At 48.1% G+C, this 24,652-nt stretch overlaps 1 protein-coding gene across 2 annotated transcripts in view; it reads right to left on the minus strand.

Moving 5' to 3' along the window:
• The window catches only part of map3k7cl (map3k7 C-terminal like), a 118,904-nt gene extending 98,447 nt beyond the window's left edge, over positions 1 to 20,457 (minus strand). Inside the window, exons 1-2 of one of the 2 annotated variants that reach the window (XM_086006206.1) lie at positions 19,951 to 20,457; positions 19,350 to 19,464 (exon numbers count right to left, since the gene is read on the minus strand). In XM_086006206.1, the coding sequence (XP_085862332.1) occupies positions 19,350 to 19,464; positions 19,951 to 20,028 (193 nt within the window). In that variant the 5' untranslated portion in view covers positions 20,029 to 20,457. Of the gene's footprint in view, positions 1 to 19,349; positions 19,465 to 19,950 lie in introns of those variants that run through there. The other variant, XM_086006207.1, reaches the window with a different exon arrangement.
• Positions 20,458 to 24,652: the final 4,195 nt, after the last annotated feature.

Genomic DNA, 24,652 nt, shown 5'->3' on the forward strand with positions numbered 1-24,652 from the left:
ATGCATCCTAGGACGCTGAGGGAAGTGAAGGAAGAAATTGCGGAGGTACTGGTCATAATCTTCCAATCCTCCTTAGAAACGGGGGTGGTGCCAGAGGTCTGGAGAATTGCAAATGTTACACCCTTATTCAAAAAAGGGTGTAAGGATAAACCCAGCAACTACAGGCCAGTCAGTTTAACATCGGTGGTAGGAAAAATAATGGAATCCTACTAAAGGAGAAAAGAGAAGAACATCTAGAAACCAAAAATATAATAATGAATAGTCAACATGGATTTCAAAAGGAAAAGTCTTGCTTGACCAACCTCATTGAATTTTTTGAAGAGGTAGCAGAGAGAGTAGACAAAGGTAATACAGAAGATGAAATTTATCTGGATTTTCAAAAGGCCTTCGATAAGGTACCCCATAATAGACTGATGAACAAAGTCAGAGAATGCGGAGTCAGAGGACAAGTAGCAGAATGGATAGCTAGCTGGCTTCAAGACCGAAAGCAGAGAGTATGGGTAAAGGGTAAATATTCACAGTGGCAGAAGGTGGGTAGTGGTGCTCCTAAAGGATCAATGCTGGGACCACTGTTGTTCGCAATTTAGATTAACGATTTAGACTTTGGAATCAAAAACACAATTTCTAAATTTGGGGATGACACCAAATTGGGAGGGATAGTCAATACTGAGGAGGACTGCAACAAATTACAGAACATTAATAAACTTGCAGAATGGGCATATAATTGACAAATGATGTTCAACACAGATAAATGTGAGGTATTACATTTTGGTAGGAAGAATAGGGAGGTCACTTATCACTTGGAGGGTGCGAGTCTAGGTGGGGTAGAGGAACAAAGGGATCTAGGAGTACAAATACACAAATCACAAAGTTGCGACACAGGTTAGCAAGGCCATAAAAAAAGCAAACCAAGCACTAGGGTTTATTTCCAGAGGGAATTGAAAAGTAGGGAAGTGGTTGCATGGTGACCAAGGCTGGTATCTGAATATTCAGGGGTATTTGCCATTTTGTAAGGCTAGGCAAAAAGGAAAAGGAGGTGGTGTAGCTCTGTTAATAGGGGATGAGATCAGTGCATTAGTGAGAAATGATATTGGCTTAGAAAATCAAGATGTAGAATTGGTTTGGGGGCAGATAAGAAATAATAAGGGTAAGAAGTCACTGGTGGGAGTGATCTACAGGCCCCCAAACAGTAGCCACACTGTAGGACAGAGTATAAATCAAGAAATAATAGAGGCTTGTAAGAAAGGTATGGCTATAATCAAGGGAGATTTTAATCTTCATTTTGATTGGACAAAGCAAATTGGCCAAGGTAGACTTGAGGAAGAGTTCTTAGAGTGTATGCGGGATGGTTTCTTGGAACAATACTTTGTGGAACCAACCAGGGAGAAGACTATTTTAGATCTGGTAATGTGTAACGAGGCTGGATTAATTAATGATCTCGAAGTGAAGGATCCTCTTGGGAAGAGTGATCATAGCATGGTAGAATTTCAAATTCAGTTTGAGGGTGAGAAAGCTAGGTCTCAAACTAGTGTCCTGAACTTAAATAAAAGGTAATTACAAAGGTATGAAGGCAGACTTGGTTAAAGTGGACTGGGAAAATATATTACAGGGTAAGACTGTAGAAAAACAGTGGCAAACATTTAAGGAGATATTTCATATCTCTCAGCAAAGATATATTTCAATGAGCAATAAAGACTTTAAGAGAAGGATGAACCATCCACGGCTAACTAAGGAAGTAAAGGATGGTATCAAATTGAAAATGAAGGCATACAATGTTGCAAAGAATAGTGGAAGGCCAGAGGATTGGGAAAATTTTTTAAACCAGCAAAGGACGACTAAAAAATGATAAAGAGAGAGAAGATAGCTTATGAGAGTAAGTTAGCAAGAAATATAAAAATGGACAGTAAGAGCTTCTACAGGTATATAAAAAGGAAGAGAGTAGCTAAAGTAAACATTGGTCCCCTAGAGGAGGTAAACGTTGGTTCCCCTAGAGGATGAGTCTGGAGAATTAATAATGGGAAACAGGGAAATGGCGGAGACTTTGAACAAATATTTTGTATCGGTCTTCATGGTAGAATACAAAATGCTGGAGTCCATCATTAAGGAAGTGATAGCTGGACATTTAGAAGATCACAATATAGTCAAGCAGAGTCAGCATGGTTTTATGAAAGGGGAATCATGTTTGACAAATTTGCTAGAATTCTTTGAGGATATAACGAGCAGGGTGGATAAAGGTGAACAAGTAGATGTAGTGTATTTGGATTTCCAGAAGGCATTCGATAAGTTGCCACATAAAAGGTTACTGCACAAGATAAGAGCTCACGGGGTTGGGGGTAATATATTAGCATGGATAGAGGATTGGCTAACTAATAGAAAACAGAGGCTTGGGATAAATGGGTCATTTTCAGGTTGGCAAACTGTAACTAATGGGGTGCCACAGGGATCAGTGCTGGGGCCTCAACTATTTATAATCTATATTAATGACTTGGATGAAGGGACCGAGTGTAATGTAGCCAAATTTGCTGATGATACAAAGGTAGGTGGGAAAGCAAATTGTGTGGAGGACGCAAAGAATCTCCAAAGGGATATAGATAGGCTAAGTGAGTGGGCAAAAATCTGGCAGATGGAGTATAATATGGGAAAATGCGAGGTTATCCACTTTGGTAGGAAAAATTAAATCCAATAGGAAATTCAGAAGAAACTTCTTCACCCAGAAAGTAGTGAGAATGTGGAACTCGCTACCACGGGGAGTGGTTGAAGTGAAGAGTATATATATAGATACATATAAGGGGCGGTTAGATAAGCACATGAGGGAGAAGGGAATAGAGGGTTATGTTGATAGAGTTAGATGAGGAAAGACGGGAGGAGGCTCGAGTGGAGCATAAATGTCGGCATGGACTGATTGTCCTGTATAATCTATGTAATCCTATGTAATACGGCAGCCATTTTGTACAAGGCAGGGTCTCAAGCAGTAATTAGACGCATGGTCAGTTAATCTATTTTTAACAATGTTAGTTATGAGTAAGACAGATTTTTGCACTATTTGAAAGAGACACTGAATGAGAAAGATCCTGTAACTGAGTGAAAGCAGCCTGGCACTGAACTCAGAGGCACAGACAATGAGGAGTGACCATGGTATTTGAACCAAACAAGAGGGGCATTGGTGCTTTTTGTCCCGAAATCGCCATGGGATAGCACTAGTATGTTTTCCAATGTCCTTTACTTTTTTTATGTCTATTTATCTATGTTTTTGCATGTTAGCTTCTGGAGCTCAGTGTTACCGTTGTTACAATGTGCGCTAGCTTTCCTCTTTTCCACAAGGTGACATTGTAAAGTGTTCCAACATCAAGTACGATGAGGGTCAGACACAATTTTCAGCTTCTTTCTATTACTCAGAAAACATGCCTTAACTCAGAACTCACAGTACCCTGCCCCTCTCCCAAATGTATCCGCGCAATAGTCTAATTTCCCACATTTTCCACCCTCGATCAATCTACAAACCTGATTGCTGAACTGCTATTAATTGAGGTGCCAGTGTCATCTGTATTTTAGACATTAGGAAACAGTAACAGTAATGCCTTGTAGCATTAAAAGATACAGGCACAAGTGGAAACTGTGGGGCCAATTTCCATCGACTGATCTAAGTTAGCTCTAAATGGTTGAAAACTGGTGCAAATCCTGCTTGAAAGGTCAAGTACAAATAGAAATCAATTCTCCGGTGTAAACTCACTAGCATTTATATTTATATGACTGTGTAGGGAGGATGCTAGTGATGGGAGAATAAAAGTGTATGCAAGTCAATTTACTGGGATATGACAATTAAAGTAGAGCGTCACAACAGAGACCTGGCCGGAATTTTCCGTACCTGGGCGGGTCGGGCGCAGGCGGTCGCTGTGGCGGGTCCCAACCCCGTTCCTGATTCCATGTCGCTCCTCAGATCGACTTCGATTAATGGGGCCTATTAAAGCCGCCCTGCGCGTTACCCAGCCCTGTAAAATGGTGCGGGTCTGATGACGTCATCGAGGACGTGTTTTCAGCCAGGCTATTTAAAGGAGCCATGGCCACATTGCATTTGAAGGTTCATCGAGGAGTGTGCAGGCAGCACACTGCACAACTGGACTGCTGGAAAGAGTGCCAAATATGACTGCACTGAGATGGAGGGCTGCAGCCAAGTTCTCCGATGATTCCCTCCATATGCTTGTGGAGGGAGTCAGAGCATGCAGGGAGGTCCTCTTCCCTTCTAATGGGCGGAAGAGACCTCCCCAGGAGACCTGGCTCCAAACAGCAGAGGAGGTAAATGGCAGGGTTGTGGTCAGGAGGACCTGGGTGCAGTGCCGGAAACCTTTCAATGATCTCATTAGATCAGGAAATCACACAGAATCACAGAAACCCCACAGTGCAGATAGAGGCCATTTCAGCCCATCGAGCCTGCACTGACACATATCCCACCCTATCCCCGTAACCCCACGTATTTAATCCCCCTAACACTAAGGGTCAATTTATCATAGCCAATCATCCTAACCCGCACATCTTTGGACTGTGGGAGGAAACCGGAGCACCCGGAGGAAACCCACGCAAACACAGGGAGAATGTGCAAACTCCACACGGACAATCACCCGAGGCCGGATTCGAACCCGGGTCCCTGGCGCTGTGAGGCAACAGTGCTAACCACTATGCCACCGTGCTGCACAATTGGACTGCTGGAAAGAGTGCCAAATATGACAAATATGAGTACAAAGCCACACTCATCTTCATCCTGCTGTGCCTCCTATCTGCCTTCCCAACCCTGCTGCTGCACATCCTTACTCACACCAACAAGCCCTGTACGTCTACCCATCCCTCTCTATGTACGTTATCACATCCCCATCTGACTAGCCACCTCTCACACTCGCCCTCATCTAGTACAATCATACCAACTAACAACACACAAGGAGGCCACTTGGCTTTGGCACCCCAATCCATCATAGTCACCCTCTACAGATGTAGCCCGTCCATTCCTTACACTAATTCCATCACTCTCACTCAACCTTCTCTTCTTTCCTTCCTTGCAGGAAAAGAGAGCCCACAATAAGAGGGACAGGGAGAGAACCGAAGGTGGCCTTCCATCATTCACGACCCTAACATCAGCAGAGGAAGCTGCCTTGGAAGTTTCAGGAGTGGCCGAGCACCTGGAGGTGGGAGATGGAGAGAGGGGGACATCTCAGCAACCTGGTGACAGAATTGCATATCATACAGCCACATGGCATACATCAGTCACTCATATGGGACTGATGTCAGCAGTCAGTGAATGTTTATCATGTGCATAATGATATCTGTACCCAATCTACATATGACATATCTAACTCATCTCTTTACTCTCCCACAGGTCCATCAAGAGGCCCCTCCTCCTCCCCCCGTCACTGCCCAGGAGGAAGAGGAAGACGACTCCTCAGAGGAGCCTCCAGCCTCTGAGGGCACACCGTCACCAGACATGAGCGCACCCAGCACCAGCGCAGATACGTAATCCTCAGTGTGTCCCACGCGAGATAGAGTAGTGTTGTCACCTGGTGCCTCACAACTCACAAGTGAGCAACAGCAGATGGTGGAGACAGGAACAGCAGAGGGCGCAGGACATTCCCAGCTCTGCTCAGCTGCATGTAGACGCTGAGCCTTGGGGGCCATCCAGAAAGAGGGCGAGGCTAGAGGTGCAGCAAGAAGTGCAGGAAGCTCTGACAGGTTTTGCGAGCGCGATGTCTGCAAATGTGCAGAGAATGGAGGAGTCCATCTCCAACATGACCACCACCGCGTGGCAGGAGATGGGGACTGTAGGCTCCTCCATAGATAGGATGGCCACCTCCATGGAGCAGCTAATGCGCCACTCACAGGAGCACATGGTCTCTATGGAGAACAGATGGCAGAGGCTCATAGACCTCCTGTCTAGGAGGGGTGTAAACGTAGACGTGGGTCCTCATGGCCCCACTGCTCTCCAGCTCCTTGCTCGCAGGGAAGTGCGGGTGGCTCATCAGATGGATGATGTTGAGAGGGGACCTGGAAGTGGGGGCTCCTCTCAAAGCGCTCACACTTCTCCCCCATTGCGACTCACTCAGTCAGAGCCCCACATGCCTCCTGGGATCGCAATGGCCGAGTCTGCCCGTGCACAGTCGCAGGAGGAGCAGACTTTGGCGGGGCCATCAGAGGCTCCAAAACCCAAAGTCCACCAAAAACATCTAAGCAGTCGCAGCAGGGAAGTGAGCAGGCTGCCTCTACCACTGCTGAAGCCACAGGGGTAGCACCTCGTAGAAGCACGTTTAAGAGAAAGGTGAAACACAAGTAGATTCACAAGGGTAGCCACTTGTGTGTTTTGTTAAATGATTCTGTAAAGTTTCCGTTACTGTAATGTCACACATAAAAATCTTTATTTCCACCATGGACAAATTTGTGTGCAACTTTAGAAGTGGCTTAGTGAGTTGGAGTGAATGGTGAGGCATAATGTTAACCTCCAGCAATGGTGGTCAGTGTGAAAGGAATGGCTTGGGCATTGTAGGGATGCTTTATGGTCTCGCTGTGGGGTGATGCCAACCTGGCGCAGCATGTGGCAGCCATATGGGTGTACTGGCCATGACTAGCCCTGGCCTCCCGGGCAGCAATATGTTCGGATGCTGGTGGGATCTGGACCGTGGGTTCCTCCTGCTCCTGCTCCTGCTCCTCCGAAAAGGCTGTGTGCTCAGAGCCTTGCTCCTCATGCAGCGCTAATCATCGCTGCTGCATTATGTTGTGCAGCGCGCAGCAGACCACGACGATGATTCTGGAGACCCTGGCTGGTGCGTACTGAAGGGCTCCTCCAGATCTGTCAAGGCATCTGAAGCGCATCTTCAGCATGCCTATTGTTTGCTCTATGACACATCTGGTGGATATGTGGCTTTCATTATAGCGCTCCTGGGCCTCAGTACTTGGCCTCCTCAAGGGTGTCATGAGCCACGTCTTCAGTGGATACCCCATGTCTCCAAGAAGCCAGCTGGAAAGTCTGTTTGGAGAAGCGTACAGCTGAGGGAGGTTGGCACAAGACAAAAGAGTCATGGCAGCTGCCAAGGAATTTGGCGCACACATGCATGATGATCTTCCTATGGTTGCAGACGAGCTGCACACTGAGGGAGTGGAAGCCCTTGCGGTTGACAAAGACTCCTGGGTGATGATGGGGTGCCCTGATGGCCACATGTGTGCAGTCGATGATGTCCTGTACCCATGGGAAGCCAGCCAGAGTGGCAAAGCCGAGCACCCGCTCAGTAACACTGGCTTCATATAATTGTCTGCCTTGTCAAAGAGGGCATTGGTTACCTCTGTGATGCATCTGTGGGCGGCCGACTGCGAGATGCCATACATGTCTGCTGCAGATCCCTGGAAGGAGCCTGAGGTGAAGAAGTTGAGGGCGGTGGTGACTTTGACAGCCACTGGTAAGGCATGTCCACCCGCTCCTCTGGGCTGCAGGTCTTGCTCCAGCAATGTGCAAATGTCTGCAACGACCTGGTGCGATAGCCTGAGCCTCCTTTGGCATTGCTGCTCTGTCATGTTGAGGAAGCTCATCCTCTGCCTGTATACCCTGTGTTGGGGGTATCGCCTCCGGTGTGGTGCAGCCCTGCGCTGATGCCCTCTGTCCTGTGCAGCATCAGGTGGTTGAGGAGAAGGTTGGTGGTGTTGTTGTTGGTGCTGATGGTGTGCCTGGTGCTGCTGGTGTTGGAGCTCATCGTGGTCCGATTCTGAGGACCAAGGTGAGACAGTATAAATGGCACCCATACTGATGGAATAAATGGCAGGTCAAGTAGAGATCAGAGGAGCAATCTGTCAATGGTGCGATAGGTTCTAACAATGAGGTGAGACTGGATGGCGGCTTTGCTGGAAACACTTGCAGCCTCTAGAAAGCTAAATCTGTGCTGGCCATGCATTCAGCAACAGCTTCTGCCTGAGGAAAGTGATCAGCTGTAAAGTGGGAGTTTTTATTGTACTTTCCATGCTGTGCACTAATCAGCTGGATCAGTGGCCACTCAACTTCCGCTGCCGTAAATACACCCGAGGGAAAGGCGCGTGGGGGGCCGGGATCACGGCAGGTTCCCGACCCGCTGCAAGATGTTTCAAATTTCCCACCCGACCCGTCTCCGATCGCGCCCGCACAGACCCCAGAAAATTCCGGCCAAAAATTCCAAAAGCCTTTGGAGAGCCGCAAAGGACATTTTATTCTTGACAATGCTGAAGGAGCAGGCAATTAAGAGGAAATCCGAAGTGCAGGCATGAGTGTTATGAATCTTACCATTCATGTAGAAATGACTCATGAGATAACACTGGGTGGCCAGCTGGTGGCGCCGTCCAAGGAAAGTATAAATACTCGGGCGTAGGCCCAGCTTGCTCAGGATGTTTCTGTAACCAGGAACTAATGATGTAACTAGAATCTCATGGTTGTGAAACAGTTGATTAAAGCCTTGTTTTATACTCAAACCAAGTACTCAGTAGTTTTCTTACGTCAATGAGTTTGAAGACAAGAGACGGAGCAGCTCAGCACCTGGCTCCTTGTTTGGTGGACGCTGGAGTGACACTGCATGAAGTAGTTGCGAGGTGGGTTGCTCTCTGAGCCATTCCATGGCACCATCCTCACGGGTCAACATTGCAGCATGTCTGCAAGGAGGTGCAGGAACATTTCAGGCCAAGCAGACCGTTGCTGGCACTACTTAAGCCAGCCACTGTTGCATGGTAGCCACTGATGTCTCTGGAGCAGATGGCACAGCTCTGTATCTGCTTCGTACTGACTCAAACTCAAAGACGAGTCCCCACAGTTTTTTTTGCCAGGAATGTCTGCAGAAATGATTGGTGGCATCTTGGCGGGTGTGGCCAATTGGGCAATGCTGGCTTTGGATCGCACTGGCATTGGTTTGTTTCATGCAGTGCCATGTAAAGTATAACATAGTGATTGGGATGTTTCTGACCAACAATCCAGCATAACAGTTAGTCAGGCACATATCGTAGTGACACCATCAGGGGTCTACTCTAAGAAGACGAGCCTCCAGCAGCACCAACATGCAGTTGACGTAAGAAAACTACTAGGCACTTGGGTTAAGCGTTAAACAAAGCTTTAATCAACTGTTTTACAACATGGAGGTCTAGTTGTGTCCTTCACTAGTTCCTGTTAAGAATGTCCTGCGCAAGCTGGGCCCATGCCCGAGTATTTATACTCTCCCTGGACAGCGCCACCCGTAGGCCACTCAGTATTATTTCATAAGTCTTTCTTTCATGAATGACAAGATTCATGTCAGCGGTCATTTCACTTCTCTCTATAGATGTGGGTGTGCAGGTGCGAGCATGAGGGCACGGAGCATCTCTTAGGCAGCCTGACATTCCTGGCATCCCTGCGTAGCTCCTCTTCTTCTTCCAAACACGTCAGCTCAGAGGATTCCCATTGGGAAACCCACTGGCACCATGGGTAATGGTGCTGGGAGCAAAATAGCCATAAGGAAATCTGGTACAAAGGCTCACGAGAGCCTCGGCACAAGCAGGTAAATAAATTAATAAAAACTGACCAGATGTGGCTGAAGAGCACTTACCTTCAACATCTGTATGCCTTAAATGACTTCTAGCCTGAAGGTCTGCCCCTAGAAACACTGTAGTCCAGGTTATCTGGCTGCAGGTTGGACTTGGCATTCATCTTCCTACCCATTGGAAATCAAGTAGGAGACTTCAATGCCCTTTCTTATGCATTAAGTGAAGTTCCTGTCAATTTTAAGAGCCCCAAATCCAACCATGAGTAGGAACCGGTCCAGAATAGGCTGCAGTCAGTTTCTGCCTGATTTTGTGTTCTGTTATGCCCTGTGTGATTCATTTTTTGAATGTAATGTTGATGAAAATTGGACCCAGTGTATGCTCAACCATGCTGTTCCAATAGTGCTGTAAAAAGCCTCAAATGGTCTGCAGGAAAACAGGGCCTTTCATTTGGAATCTGAGGGTGAATCCCTACAATGGATTTGTCTGCATTGAGAGCTGGATTAAGATTGCTTGAACTAATGACTCCATCCATTGCAAGAACCCACCCTGGGGGGCTTAGGTAGACAGTCTGAGGAGAATCAGTGAGCAGGAGCATGTAATGGTGGCAGTGGAGAAGCAGGAAGCTGCTGGCTGGAGGATCAGCAGAAACATGACTGGCCCAGGCACCGACAAGGATGATGTCTCGAAGGGCAATGCAACATTCAGACCAACTGGACTCCTTTACTCAAATGTCAGTAGATGTGCCAGAAAGTGGTCAGGACCAACTATTGACAGCAGTGGACATTGCAGAAGCACTTTAATTGTCCTCTGATATACCTATCAATTCCTCCAATAAAAGGCGAAGAGTTACGAAGGTGACTAAAGGTTTTTATTGACTAAATAACAGCCCACTCTCGTGGGTGATCCGATCCAAGCAGGAGGAATACCAGCCAGTCGCTCACCTTTATACCTGGCCTGGTGGGTGGAGCCAAGGCGGAGTCGGCAGTGGTCATCCCAGGTATAGCAGTGTGGCAAGAGGCGACCTCGTACCGTGATACAATAGTGGTCAGTGATACAGTTATAACGAACAGTGGTGAACAGTGCTAACGATAGTGAACGTGGTTTACCACATTCACCCCTTGTTTAGAATTAAGTCCGGCGGGGTGAAGTGTACTACCAATTCTGGTAGGTCAGTCTGTCCGGAGGCTTCGTAAGCCTCTCCGATCGCCGCAGCGGTGGTGTTGCCTTATCCGGTGCTGGTGCCTTATCCGGTGTTGATGCTGGTGTTTGCGTGGTCGGCGAGGGCTCGTGGGGTTCCGGCATGCCGTCTACCTGGACTGAGGTTGGGGGGGGTGGTGGCGGTGTTTCCGGATCGGCTGAGGGTGCGAGGTCTCGTAGGGAGACAGTGTCCTCCCGCCCGTCTGGGTACGCCACGTAGGCGTACTGGGGGTTGGCGTGCAGGAGGTTCACCCTCTCGACCAGGGGGTCCGTTTTATGGGTCCTCACGTGTTTCCGCAGCCAGACCGGCCCCGGGGCGGTCAGCCAGGTTGGTAGAGTGGTTCCCGTAGTCGACTTCCTGGGGAAAACGAACATTCGTTCATGGGGGGTGGTGTTAGTGGCCGTGCAAAGTAATGACCGGATGGAGTGCAGCGCTGTCGGGAGGACTTCTTGCCAGCGGGAGGTTGGGAGGCCCTTAGACTTTAAGGCTAAGAGGACGGCCTTCCATACCGTCGCGTTCTCTCTTTCCACCTGACCGTTACCTCTGGGGTTGTAGCTGGTGGTCCTGCTTGCTGCAATACCTCTCTCTAGGAGGAATTGCCGGAGTTCCTCGCTCATGAAGGAGGAGCCCCGGTCGCTGTGTATATAGTTCGGGAACCCGAACAAGGCGAAGAGGGCATTCAGGCACTTAATGACCGTGCTACTGGTCATGTCGGGGCAGGGGAAGGCAAAGGGGAAACGGGAGTACTCATCAACGATGTTGAGGAAGTACACATTACGGTCAGAGGACGGGAGGGGCCCCTTAAAGTCGATGCTCAGGCGCTCGAAGGGGCGGGTGGCCTTGATCAGGCTTGCTCGGTCCGGCCTATAGAAGTGCGGTTTGCACTCCGCACAGGTCTGGCAGTTCCTGGTCATGGTCCTGACCTCCTCGATGGAGTAGGTCAGGTTGCGGGCCTTAATGAAATGGTAGAGTCTGGTGACTCCGGGGTGGCAGAGCTGGTCGTGGAGGGTCTGAAGCCTATCGATATGCGCGCTGGCGCATGTCATTCGTGAAAGGGCATCAGGGGATTCGTTCAGCTTGCCTGGCCGGTACAAGATCTCATAATCGTAGGTGGAGAGCTCGATTCTCCATCTCAAAATCTTGTCATTCTTGATTTTGCCCTTCAGCTTGTTATTAAACATGAAAGCCACCGAACGCTGGTCGGTGAGGAGGGTAAATCGTTTGCCTGCCAGGTAGTGCCTCCAGCGCCGTACTGCCTCCACGATCGCCTGGGCCTCTTTCTCGACCGACGAATGTCGGATCTCGGGGCCCTGTAGGGTCCTTGAGAAGAAGGCCACTGGCCTCCCCTCCTGGTTTAGGGTGGCGGCTAAGGCGAAGTCGGAGGCGTCGCTCTCCACCTGAAAGGGGATGGACTCGTCCACTGCGTGCATCGTGGCCTTGGCTATGTCTCCCTTAATGAGGGAGAAGGCCGCGCACGCCTCCTCCGTGAGGGGGAAGGAAGTGGCTTTCAGGAGGGGTCTGGCTTTGTCCGCGTAATTGGGTACCCATTGGGCATAGTAGGCGAAAAGCCCCAGGGTTCTCCTAAGTGCTTTAGGGCAGTGGGGGAGGGGTAGCTCCATGAGGGGGCGCATTCTTTCTGGGTCGGGGCCGATGATTCCGTTCTCCACTACGCAGCCGAGGATGGCAAGGCGCGTGGTGTTAAACACGCATTTCTCCTTATTGTAGGTGAGGTTCAGCCGTTGGGCCGTACGGAGGAATTTCTCCAGATTCGCGTCATGTTCCTGCTGGTCGCGGCCGCAGATAGTGACGTTATCTAGGTAGGGGAATGTAGCCTGCAGTTCGTTCTGGTCAACCATCTGGTCCATCTCCCTTTGGAAGACCGAGACCCCATTAGTGACACCGAAGGGGACCCTAAGGAAGTGGTATAGGCGCCCATTCGCCTCGAAGGCGGTATACTGGCGGTCCTCAGGGTGGATAGGGAGTTGGTGGTAGGCCGACTTCAGGTCGATGGTCGAGAATACTTTATACTGTGCAATCTGATTGACCATGTCAGATATGCGGGGGAGGGGGTATGCGTCCAGCTGGGTATATCTGTTTATGGTCTGGCTGTAGTCGATGACCAGGCGGTTTTTATCGCCGGTCTTTACGACTACGACCTGGGCACGCCAGGGGCTGCTGCTCCCCTCGATAATGCCCTCTTTCAGGAGGCGCCGCACCTCAGAGCTAATGAAGGCTCTGTCCCCGGCGCTATACCGCCTGCTTTTGGTAGCGACGGGTTTGCAGTCAGGGGTAAGGTTAGCAAACAGAGAGGGTGGCGGGACCTTGAGGGTGGAGAGGCTGCAGGTGTTACGCGGTGGGCGGTTTAACGTTTGCTGGTTGTTGACTGTGAGTGGGGGGAGGGGTCCACCGTATGCTAGGGTTACGCTTTGGAGGTGGGATTGGAAGTCCAGCCCTAGTAGGACGGCAGCGCAGAGATGGGGGAGGACGAGGAGTTTAAAGTTTTTATACTCCGTGCCCTTAACCGACAGGGTCACGACACAGTAGCCGCTGATGTCCGTGGCGTGGGACCTCGATGCCATCGAGATTCGGCTGCGCGTTGGTAGGACAGAGAGGGAGTAGTGGCTCACCGTGTCTGGGTGGATGAAGCTCTCCGTGCTTCCGCTGTCGAACAGGCAGGTCGTGGCGTGGCCGTTCACTTTGATGTCCATCATTGACTTGGACAGATGGTGCGGGCGGGCTTGGTCCAGGGTGACGGAAGCTAGTGTGTAGCTGAGCGAGTCGTTGTCATCTGCGGGCGAGGCGGTCGGGCGTGGTGAGTAAAATGGCGTCTCCCACGAGGTAGGGCCCCATGAGGCACTATTGGGGTCGGTTGCCTTAATCAAAGATGGCCGCCCCCATGACTCATGTGTGGGGATGCTGGCCTCAGTTGCCCTAAACAAAGATGGCCGCCCCCATGACTCATGTGTGGGGATGCTGGCCTCAGTTGCCCTAAACGAAGATGGCCGCCCCCATAGTTCGCATGCGGCACTGCTGGCCTCTGAGGATCCGCTCCTGCAGGCCTTGGAGAAGTGGCCTTTCTTCAGGCAGGTTCTACATATGGAGTTCTTGGCTGGGCAGCGCGACCTCGGGTGCTTCTCCTGGCCACAAAAAAAACAGCCGGCGGCCCGATCGCGGATGCCCGATGTCGGGGCCGGTGCCGGGGGTGGCGGGGCCGGTCGGGTCCGGGACGCCGACGCAGAGGTAGGTCCCGGGGGCGGCGCTGGGAAGGGTGCTGTGGTAGGGGTCGGGCCCGAGTCCCAGGGTCGCGAGCAGTACCTGGTGAATGCTTCCTGATCTTGGTGGGCCACTTCCAGGGAGATAGCGAGGGCTTCAGCTTTTTCCATGCTGAGGTCTTTAGCTTCCAGCAGTCTTTGCCGTGAGTACTCGGACCGTAGGCCTTTCAGGAATGCGTCGCGGATATTATCTTCAGTATTTTCGGCTGCCGACACCGATTTAAAGTCACAGTTCCTGGCGAGTGCATATAGCGCCTGTGAGAATTCGGCTACTGATTCTCCTGGCTGTTGCGGCCGTGATCTTAGGAGGTGCCTAGCGTACATGTAGTTTACCGGGGTCCGGTACTTCTGTTTCAGCAGGTTGATGGCGGTCTCGTAGGTAGTCATGTCCTCGATGAGAGTGTATACTCTCGGGCTCAGTTGTGCCTGCAGGACACTTAGTTTGGATGCCTGAGGGACGCTGGATTCTCTCAGGTATGATTCGAAGCAGACCAGCCAGTGTTTAAAGTCTGCGGCTGAGTTTGCTGCTCGTGGGTTCAGGTCCAGGTACGGCGGTCTGAGGGCTCGCAGCCAAGCTGGCTGGTGTGGCTGTGCTCCTGGGAGCTGCGCTGGTGGCTCCTCCGCCGGTTGTGACTCGTTGTCGGACATCATTAAATTTAGTCAATAAAATTGATATACCTATCAATTCCTCCAATAAAAGGCGAAGAGTTACGAAGGTGACTAAAGGTTTTTATTGACTAAATAACAGCCCACTCTCGTGGGTGATCCGATCCAAGCAGGAGGAATACCAGCCAGTCGCTCACCTTTATACCTGGCCTGGTGGGTGGAGCCAAGGCGGAGTCGGCAGTGGTCATCCCAGGTATAGCAGTGTGGCAAGAGGCGACCTCGTACCGTGATACAATAGTGGTCAGTGATACAGTTATAACGAACAGTGGTGAACAGTGCTAACGATAGTGAACGTGGTTTACCACATCCTCCATACTTTAAATTCTACCGACTTCATAGAAGATTATGGGGTGATCTAATTGAGGTGTTTAAGATGTTTAAAGGATTTGATAGATCGACTGAAAATTTCAAAACTGAGATTGATAGATCTTTGTTAGGCAAGGGTATTAAGGGTTACAGAACCAAGGCGGGTAGATGGAGTTAAGATACAGATCAGCCGTGATCTAACTGAATGGCGGAACAGGCTCGAGGGGCTGAATGGTCTACTCCTGTTCCTATGTTCCTGTGACACTGAATTTTCTGTTCCCACCACAAGCATGCAATCTGCACCCATCCAAATCTACACTTCAAGATATGCCAATGAACTAACTTCAAAAAAATTAAGTGCAAACAACACAATTCAGATCTAACCATTCAGATTTAAACTGCACCAATATCAGAAAATCTAGGCTACACTGTCACCAAGGGGAAGCACTGGGGTAAAACACACAAGGCGCATAGACTCATCACTTTCAAGATATTACATTTGGTTACAGTTTATATCAGCTCTGTCCAGAGAGTTTTCTTCTGATGGTACAAAATAAGATCTTAGCAGATCAAAGTAGTTAAAGTGCTGTAAAGGACTATGTTCATGGAGGTTGTGCACAAGAGGCTCTGACACTTAGGTGATGTTTTTATATACGAGAGCTTGGCTAGCATGCAGGTACAGCAAGCAATAAGGAAGGCAAATGGCATGTTGGCCTTTATTGCAAGGGGGTTGGAGTATAAGAGTAAGGAAGTCTTGCTACAATTGTACAGGGCCTTGGTGAGACCACACCTGGAGTACAGTGCACAGTTTTGGTCTCCTTATCTAAGGACGGATATACTTGCCTTAGAGGCAGTGCAACGAAGGTTCACTAGATTGATTCCTGGGATGAGGGGGTTGTCCTATGATGAGAGATTGTGTAGAATGGGCCAATACTCTCTGGAGTTTAGAAGAATGAGAGGTGATCTCATTGAAACATACAACATTCTGAGGGGGATTGACAGGGTAGATGCTGAGAGGTTGTTTCCCCTGGCTGGAGTGTCTAGAACTAAGGGGTATAGTCTCAGGATAAGAGGTCGGCCATTTAAGACCAAGATGAGGAGGAATTTCTTCACTCAGAGGGTTGTGAATCTTTGGAATTCTCTGCCCCAGAGGGCTGTGAATGCTGAGTCTTTGAGTATATTCAAGGCTGAGATAGATAGATTTTTGGACTCTAGGGGAATCAAGGGATATGGAGATCGGGCGGGAGAGTGGAGTTGAGGTCGATGATCAGCCATGATCTTGTTGAATGGTGGAGCAGGCTCGAGGGGCCGTATGGCAGAGCAGGCTCGAGGGGCCGTATGGCAGAGCAGGCTCGAGGGGCCGTGTGGCGGAGCAGGCTCGAGGGGCCGTGTGGCGGAGCAGGCTCGAGGGGCCGTGTGGCGGAGCAGGCTCGAGGGGCCGTGTGACGGAGCAGGCTCGAGGGGCCGTGTGGTGGAACAGGCTCGAGGGGCCGTGTGGTGGAGCAGGCTCGAGGGGCCGTGTGGTGGAGCAGACTCGAGGGGCCGTGTGGTGGAGCAGGCTCGAGGGGCCGTGTGGTGGAGCAGGCTCGAGGGGCCGTGTGGTGGAGCAGGCTCGAGGGGCCGTGTGGTGGAGCAGGCTCGAGGGGCCGTGTGGCGGAGCAGGCTCGAGGGGCCGTGTGACGGAGCAGGCTCGAGGGGCCGTGTGGTGGAGCAGGCTCGAGGGGCCGTGTGACGGAGCAGGCTCGAGGGGCCGTATGGTTGACTCCTGCTCCTATTTCTTATGTTCTTATGACTCGAGCTGCAAAGCTGCAAATTTAGCAGAGATGTCATCTAGATCATTTAAATAGTCCTACTCTGTCACTGCCTGCAGGTGAGCTGCCCCCCTTTCTTCATTTCTCCGTGTTTAGACCAAAGGAGGACTCATAAAATCGAAGTGTCACGACTGCTGCCTGGGAAGCAGGCATTGATCTGCATGATCCCATGTTGCTGGTCATTGGCCACTGTACATTTATGGAGTGGAAACCCTTGCGGTTCATGAAAGCCATGGGACTGTGTGTTGGACCCCAAATGGTCACCTGGGTGCCATCAATGATGCTCCGGACTTCATCGAAACCTGCAATGCAGAGAAATTGCAATGCCCTCTCGTTCTGCTGCTGGGTTTCCTGGAGAAAGTGATGAAGCTGCTTGAGCTGGCAAAGAATGCATCAATGACCTGCTTGGTGCAACTGTGCACTGCAGTCGCTTGGAATCAAATGGCACAAAGGCTCAGAAACATAGAAGATAGGAGCAGAAGTAGGCCATTCGGCCCCTCGAGCCTGCTCCGCCATTCAATGAGATCATGGCTGATCATCCAAATTCAGTACCCGGTCCCTGCTTTCTCTCCATACCCCTTGATCCCTTTAGCCTCAAGAAATATATCTAACTCCTTCTTGAATATATTTAATGAATTGGCCTCAACTGCCTTCTTTGGCAGAGAATTCCACAGGTTCACCACTCTCTGGGTGAAGAAATTCCTCCTCATCTCTGTCCTAAATGGCTTACCCCTTATCCTTAGACTGTGACCCCTGGTTCTGGACTCCCCGACCATCGGGAACATCCTTCCTGCATCTAGTCTGTCTAGTCCTGTTAGAATTTTATAAGTTTCAATGAGATCCCCTCTCATTCTTCCAGTCTCCAGCGAGTACAAGCCCAATTGACCCAATCTCTCCTCATACGTCATTCCTGCCACCCCAGGTATCAGTCTGGTGAATCTTTGCTGAACTCCTTCCATGGCAAGAACATCCTTCCTCAGATAAGGTGACCAAAACTGCACACAATACTCAAGGTGTGGTCTCACCAAGGCCCTGTACAACTGCAGCAAGACATCCTTGTACCTGCACTCAAACCCTCTCACTACGAAGGCCAACATACCATTTGCCTTCTTAACCGCCTGCTGCACCTGCATGCTTACTTTCATCGACTGGTGCACAAGGACACCCAATTCTCGTTGCACTTCCTCTTCTCCCAATCTATTGCCATTCAGATAATAATCTGCCTTCCTGTTTTTGACACCAAAGTGGATAACCTCGCATTTATCCACGTTATATTGCATCTGCCATGCTTCTGCCCAATCACCCAACCTGTCCAAATCATACTGGAGTTTCTCGGCATCCTCCTCACAGCACACATGCCCACCCAGCTTTGTGTCATCTGCAAACTTGGAGATATTACATCTAGAACTATGGTGTCCTTGATAGCTATTGGTCTGCAGATCAGATGCTAGCAGACAGAATGCCTCCAGTTTTCTCAGACAATCCTAAGTAGGTGTGCCTGGATCTGCACACACGACTGCATGGATAAGGGCAAATACAGGCAGCCCATCTTAGGTGCGAGCAAACCTATCTCACATCCCACCTATCGTCCTCTTCTTTCTTCTCCAACTAACATAGAACAGAAGAATTTAAATAAATTCCCATATTCTGATTTTTAATTGTAGCAATCAAAAATGTTGCTACCAAAAATCTGGGTTTTAAAAAAAGCAAAAATTGTTCAAAAAAAGGCTAAAATCTTAGAAATTCAATTCTCAGAAATCAACATTCAAAGTCCACTGTCAGAAATGAACTTGTGAAAAATCTAGCTGGTTCCCCTTTGAGCAGTCACACATTGTTAGCTCAGAACTGGCCTGACCTTCATCAACCCATTTCACGAGAGAATGAAGCATGTGCTCTTTACGCTGCCATCCCCATTGCTTTAAATGAAGCTCTCGCACATTTTGTGCAAAAACACTTTAGGCCAGATGGATAAGAGGATTGTAGACTGGGCAGGGACTGGCAATATGGATCTCGGCACTATTTCCCAGTCCTCACGTGCTTGTTCTGCACAGATGCCATAAACTATGTGGACTAGAAAATATGCCCACATCTCCTATCACCGGATAGAGTACACGACAGATACAACAGAAAACATCATACATGACTTTGACATGGTTAAATGACTATTCTGGATTTTACTTACACAATAAAATACACAGTAGCAGGAAAAAGAAAACAACATAGGCAAAATACTGAACGAAGAGGAATAATAATTGGACTAATTGTCAAATATCATGCATAATTAACTTTACAGTTATTTGTTGCACCTTTAAAAATTATTGTCTCTGGAATGTAGTCAAAAATGCTGCAATAAACCAGTCATTGGATTACAGTAAGGCAAGGTCCATTACATTTTATAATCTGTCTCTTTTCACATCTGTACCAAACATCTAACATTGTCAAATTCCCTTCATTGTCTAAAAGTGAAATCTTTTGTAGCCTGTCTCTTTATAAAATCTTCACAATTTTACATAGCAATGCTAACTGAAGGATTCCGTGTCATATCTGGACCTGTTTGTCTTAACATTTTGTAACTGAAATATGTTGCCATACCTGTAAGGTCATCTAGGCTCAAGGAAATGTGGACAGGTTTATCTGAAGGTAGCCTCCTTGTGGTAATCATATGGTCAATGGTACTCGAAGTCTGACTGTGGTTTCTGCTCTTCAGCTGTGAGGAGAGATTGGTACTGCAATTCATTAGAAGTTCCTGGCATTTACTAGGAAAGCCTTCTTAGCACCGCCCATGCAAAGTAAGTGCCCTTATTCTGCTGGAGCGGTATCTGTTAAGCGGAATCCAGGGCGATTTCCCCATCCCCTTCTAACGTCAAATGTAGAAATAGAAGATGGGGTAAAAGCAACGTAAAGAATAATCTGTAATAACAAAGCTGGGGGGAAAAAGCAGAAGAGTTCGATGGATTTTCTATGCTTTCCTTCTGAGTAATAACTTTTAGAATTCATAGCACTGTTTCATGCATTCTATTTATTTTTAGAGTTCATAAAAGTTCAAGATAAGCAAAGTTAATTGCTAGTAATCAGGAAGATAAACCAAGTAGACAGTGGATCGTGTACAAAACTAAATGAATTTTTTTCTTTTGGTTATTAAAAACACAGTACTACTTTAGAGCATCCGTACAGATTGAATCTATTGTCTTACCTTGCACAATTGCACACCTGCCGATGGAAGGTTGTGAACGGACTTGTGTCTTGCTTGGTCTTTGCCTTGGCGGAGCATTAAAGATTAAATGTGAGCTAGATAGAGCACCGGCTGCATGGCAACAAATTGACAGTGTAATCGACGCTGAAACAGCTGCTAGGACAGCATGCTGTTACCTGCACTTCCCCTGGGCTCCGGGGGCTCCCACAGGCCGGCTTTCTGTCAGCCGGACTTTCCCTCCCTTCTCCCACTGGCGGGGGGGAAAGGCACAGGACTTTATTCACTCGCACAAGACAGGATGGGATTCCTCTCTCTCTCTCTCTCTGATGTGTCTCCTATCATTTTCTTTACAGTTCCGAAACTTTAAGGCACAAACAAACTGTTTTTAAACTAGGAGAGAGAAAAAAAATATTGTCAGCAGGACCCGGGTCTGTGTCAGCCTGTTGTAGCCAACTCCTTTAAACAACATGACTCCAGGCAGGAAAAATGCCTATGACCCCAATTAGCTCAGGGTGACATAGCCAGTTTGGACTGCAGCTGTAGGAGTATGTAAATGTATCATGATGCAGTTTTCCAAACTGAGGCTCGGTGTGTGTGTCTGTGCTTCTGCACAATATGACAGAATAGTAGTATGAGCAATAGGAATGACTAACACTTGAATGACAGTAATGACAGGTGTCAGCCTCATCTGACACGAAAATCCTCGACATATTCTGGCATGTTTTCTACAACTCACATATCAAATGACCACATTTCGAGTTGCGGCAGCCTGTTATAGCACTGGCTGCTGAATTTGACAGTCAACTTCCACCCGTGATTTGTCCATAAAATCAATGGCTTTTTAAAAAATATATATAGAGAGAGAAACCAGTGGAGTCTTACAACAGACCAGAGAGGTTGGCAATGAGCGTCGTCCCTTGGGAGACTGCACATAGTCATAGAATTAGATCAGATTAAAAACAAATAAAGATTTAAAGCTAGCTGGGTAGATTAGTAATTAATCTGCCGAGGGCCCCTGCAGCTATTTATAATCACCCTTTTTTTGTTATATCTCCCTCTTCTTTTAGGTTGCCCCAAGCCACGTGCCATTCCCCAGCAAATTGGGCAGGCAGTAAACCTTCTCCCAATGCCATTCTGGAGTTGGCCGTGAACAAATGCATGAGAGTGACCTCGTCTGACTTGCCCTTCAATTTTTCTTCCAGCTCCATGGGGAAAGCACCTGGCGTCTTCTTGCAGCCGTCCCTGACTGGTTCATAGTAAGAACTCACTGTGTAGGACGCAAAACCTCAGACCCTACCAACTCCATGGTCCAGAAAATATTTCGGCACATTGACCAAAAATAATATGGGGTTACAAATGTTCCACTTGCCTTGAACCACATGTTTTTTTCCTTCTTTTTAACATCTGCAATACTATTTGTCTAAATATAATTTTAATGAAATGTGTAACTGTACGTCTGCTTGTAGTTATTTTCTACAACACCGGTTAGGCCCCAGGTGGAGTATTGTGGTCAATTTCTTAAGGCTAAAGGGATCAAGGGGTATGGGGAGAAGGCAGGGACAGGGTACTGAATTTGGATGATCAACCATGATCTCATTGAATGGCGGAGCAGGCTCGAGGGGCCGAATGGCCTACTCCTGCTCCTATCTATGTTTCTATGTTTACCACACGTTAGGAAGGATGCCAAGGCCTTGGGTAGAGCGTGCAGAAGAGATTTACTAGAATTTACCAGGGATGTGGCACTTCAGTTATGTGGAGATACTGGAGAAGCTGGGGTTGTTCTCCTTAGAGCAGAAAAGATTAAGGGGAGATTTGATAGAGGTGTTCAAAATCATGAAGAGCTTTGATAGAGTAACTAAGGAGAAACTGTTTCCAGTGTCGCTATCCAGAGGCACAGATTTAAGATAATCGACAAAAGAACCAGAGGCGACATGGGTGAAACATTTTTACGCAGCGAGTTGTTGCGATCTGGAATGCAGTGCCTGAAAGGGCGGTGGAAGCAGATTTAATAATATCTTTCAAAAGGGAATTGGTTAATCATAGAATCATAGAAAGTTACAGCACGGAAGGAGGCCATTTCGGCCCATCGTGTCCGCGCCGGCCAAATATCCAGCCTAATCTCACAGTCCTAGTGCGAGCAAGCACTGAGTGCGAGTCATCAAAGAGTGCTGTGAGTTCGGGTAAGTGTGAGAGTTCTTTAATTGTTATTTCTCTTTAAATCATTCTTGATAAGATTACTTAAGCAGTTTAAGTAAAGGGGAAAAGTTAAATATTTGGGATTCTGTTGGTTTAAGAAGAGTAAAACAAGGTTACACTGCAGTAGGAGTAAATTGGCACAGCAGGCAGTGGAAACCAGTTTTCTAACCAATGAGCAGGGGTGACTCATTTGGCTGTAAACAAACAAACAGTATAAAAAGACCAGTCCTAGTGCGAGTCATCAAAGAGTGCTGTGAGTTTGGGTAAGTGTGAGTTAGGGTAAGTGGGGTGTTAGGTGCTCTTTTCAAACTTTAACTCTGTGGGTTGTAGTTAATAAGGCCTTTCTGGTGCAGAGTGACTGTTGGTAAACCATTTAACTGGTGTAACTAGAGGGATTGATTTAATTTAAATCCAATTAATTAAAGGGGATACTAGCATCTAAAATCGGGCAGAGGGTGTCCATAACTAACAATAAAAAATTTAATTAATTACATAGAATGGAGCAGGTGATGTGTTACTGTTGCGAGATGTGGGAGCCGGTGAACCCCATTGAGGCTCATGGTGATTACGTCTGTGACAAGTGTCTGCTGCTACAGGAACTCCAGCTCCGTGTTGATGAGCTGGAGTCTGAGCTTCAGACACTGCAACACATCAGGGAGGGGCAGAAGTACCTGGACTCTGTGTATCAGGAGGTGGTCACACCTATGAAGTTAATTAATTCAGATGCAGCCCATGGTCAGGGACAGGACGGTGTGACTACGAGTGAGGCAGGTACGGGGATCCAGGAGGTAGAGCTGGAGGAGCCGCAGCCCTTGCTCTTGTCCAACAGGTTCGAGGTTCTTACTCCCTGTGGGGACAGGAGCAGGGACTGCAGGGAGGATGAGCAAACTGGCCACAGCACCGTGGAACGGTGGGCCATTGAAGAGGGGGGAGTAAATAGAAATGTTGTAGTGGTAGGGGACAGTATTATTAGGGGGATAGATAGAGTTCTCTGCAGCCGAGAGCGAGAGTCCCGAAGGCTGTGTTGCCTACACGGTGCCAGGGTTAAGGACATCTCCTCTGGGCTGGAAAGAAACTTGCAGTGGGAGGGGGTGGATCCAGTTGTCGTGGTCCATGTTGGTACAAACGACATAGATAGGACTAGGAAGCCGGTTCTGTTAAAGGAGTATGAGCAGCTAGGGGTCAAATTAAAAAACAGAACCTCAAGGGTAATAATCATTACCTGAGCCACGAGTGAATTTGGCTAGGACAAATAAAATTAGAGAGTTAAATGCGTGGCTCAAAGACTGGTGTGGGAGAAATGGGCTTTGCTTCCTGGGACACTGGCACCGGTACTGGGGCAGGAGGGAGCTGTTCCGTTGGGACGGGCTTCACTTGGCCAGTGCTGGGACTAGAGTCCTGGCGGATCATATAACTAGGGCTGTAGAGAGGGCTTTAAACTAACGAGTGCGGGGGAGGTTCCTAGAGAGCAAATAATAAAAATGACAACAGAGAAGGTCATAGACTTAGGTAGCAGTGGGGAAATTAAAAACCAGAGCGTGTCAGGAAGGGGCAGAAGGTATGGAGTAAAAGGTAAAGTAATAAAAAGGGCAAAAGCAGGAACTAAGTGTCACAAAACATATTTGAAAGTTCTCTATCTGAATGCACGTAGCATTCGTAACAAAATAGACGAGTTAATGGCACAAATAACTACATATGGGTATGATCTTGTGGCCATTACAGAAACATGGCTGCAGGGTGACAATGCCTGGGAATTAAACATACCAGGTTATTTAACGATCAGGAAGGACAGGCAGGAAGGAAGGGGAGGTGGGGTGGCTATGTTAATAAAGGAAAGAATCACTGTAATACAGAGAAATGATATTGGGTCAAAAGATCAGGATAATGAAACAGTTTGGGTGGAGGTAAGGAATAATAAGGGGAAAAGAACACTAGTGGGCGTAGTCTATAGGCCTCCGAACAGTTGCAACTCTGTTGGACGGAGTATCAATCAGGAAATAGTTGAGGCTTGTAATAAGGGAACATCTATAATTATGGGGGATTTTAACTATCATATTAATTGGACAAATCAAATTGGGCAGGGCTGCCTTGAGGATGAGTTCATTGAGTGTATTAGGGATGGGTTTCTTGAGCAGTATGTAACTGAACCGACCAGGGGGCAAGCAACCTTAGATCTGGTCCTGTGTAATGAGACAGGATTAATTAAAAATGTCCCAGTAAAGGATCCCCTTGGAATGAGTGACCATAACATGGTTGAATTCCATATTCAATTAGAGGGTGAGAAGGTTGGATCTCAAACAAGCGTGCTAAGCTTGAATAAAGGAGACTATGAAGGTATGAGAGCGGAATTGAGTAGAGTGGATTGGGAAAATAGATTAAAGAGAAAGACGATACATGATCAGTGGTGTACATTTAAGGAGTTATTTTACAACTTCCAAAAAATATATATTCCACTGAGAAGAAAAGGGTGTAAAAGAAAAGACAGCCATCCATGGCTAAGTAAAGA

Source organism: Somniosus microcephalus, chromosome 14 (assembly GCF_052327205.1).
Source record: "Somniosus microcephalus isolate GS21.2 chromosome 14, FLI_Smic_1.0, whole genome shotgun sequence".
NCBI classification, from domain to species: domain Eukaryota; kingdom Metazoa; phylum Chordata; class Chondrichthyes; order Squaliformes; family Somniosidae; genus Somniosus; species Somniosus microcephalus.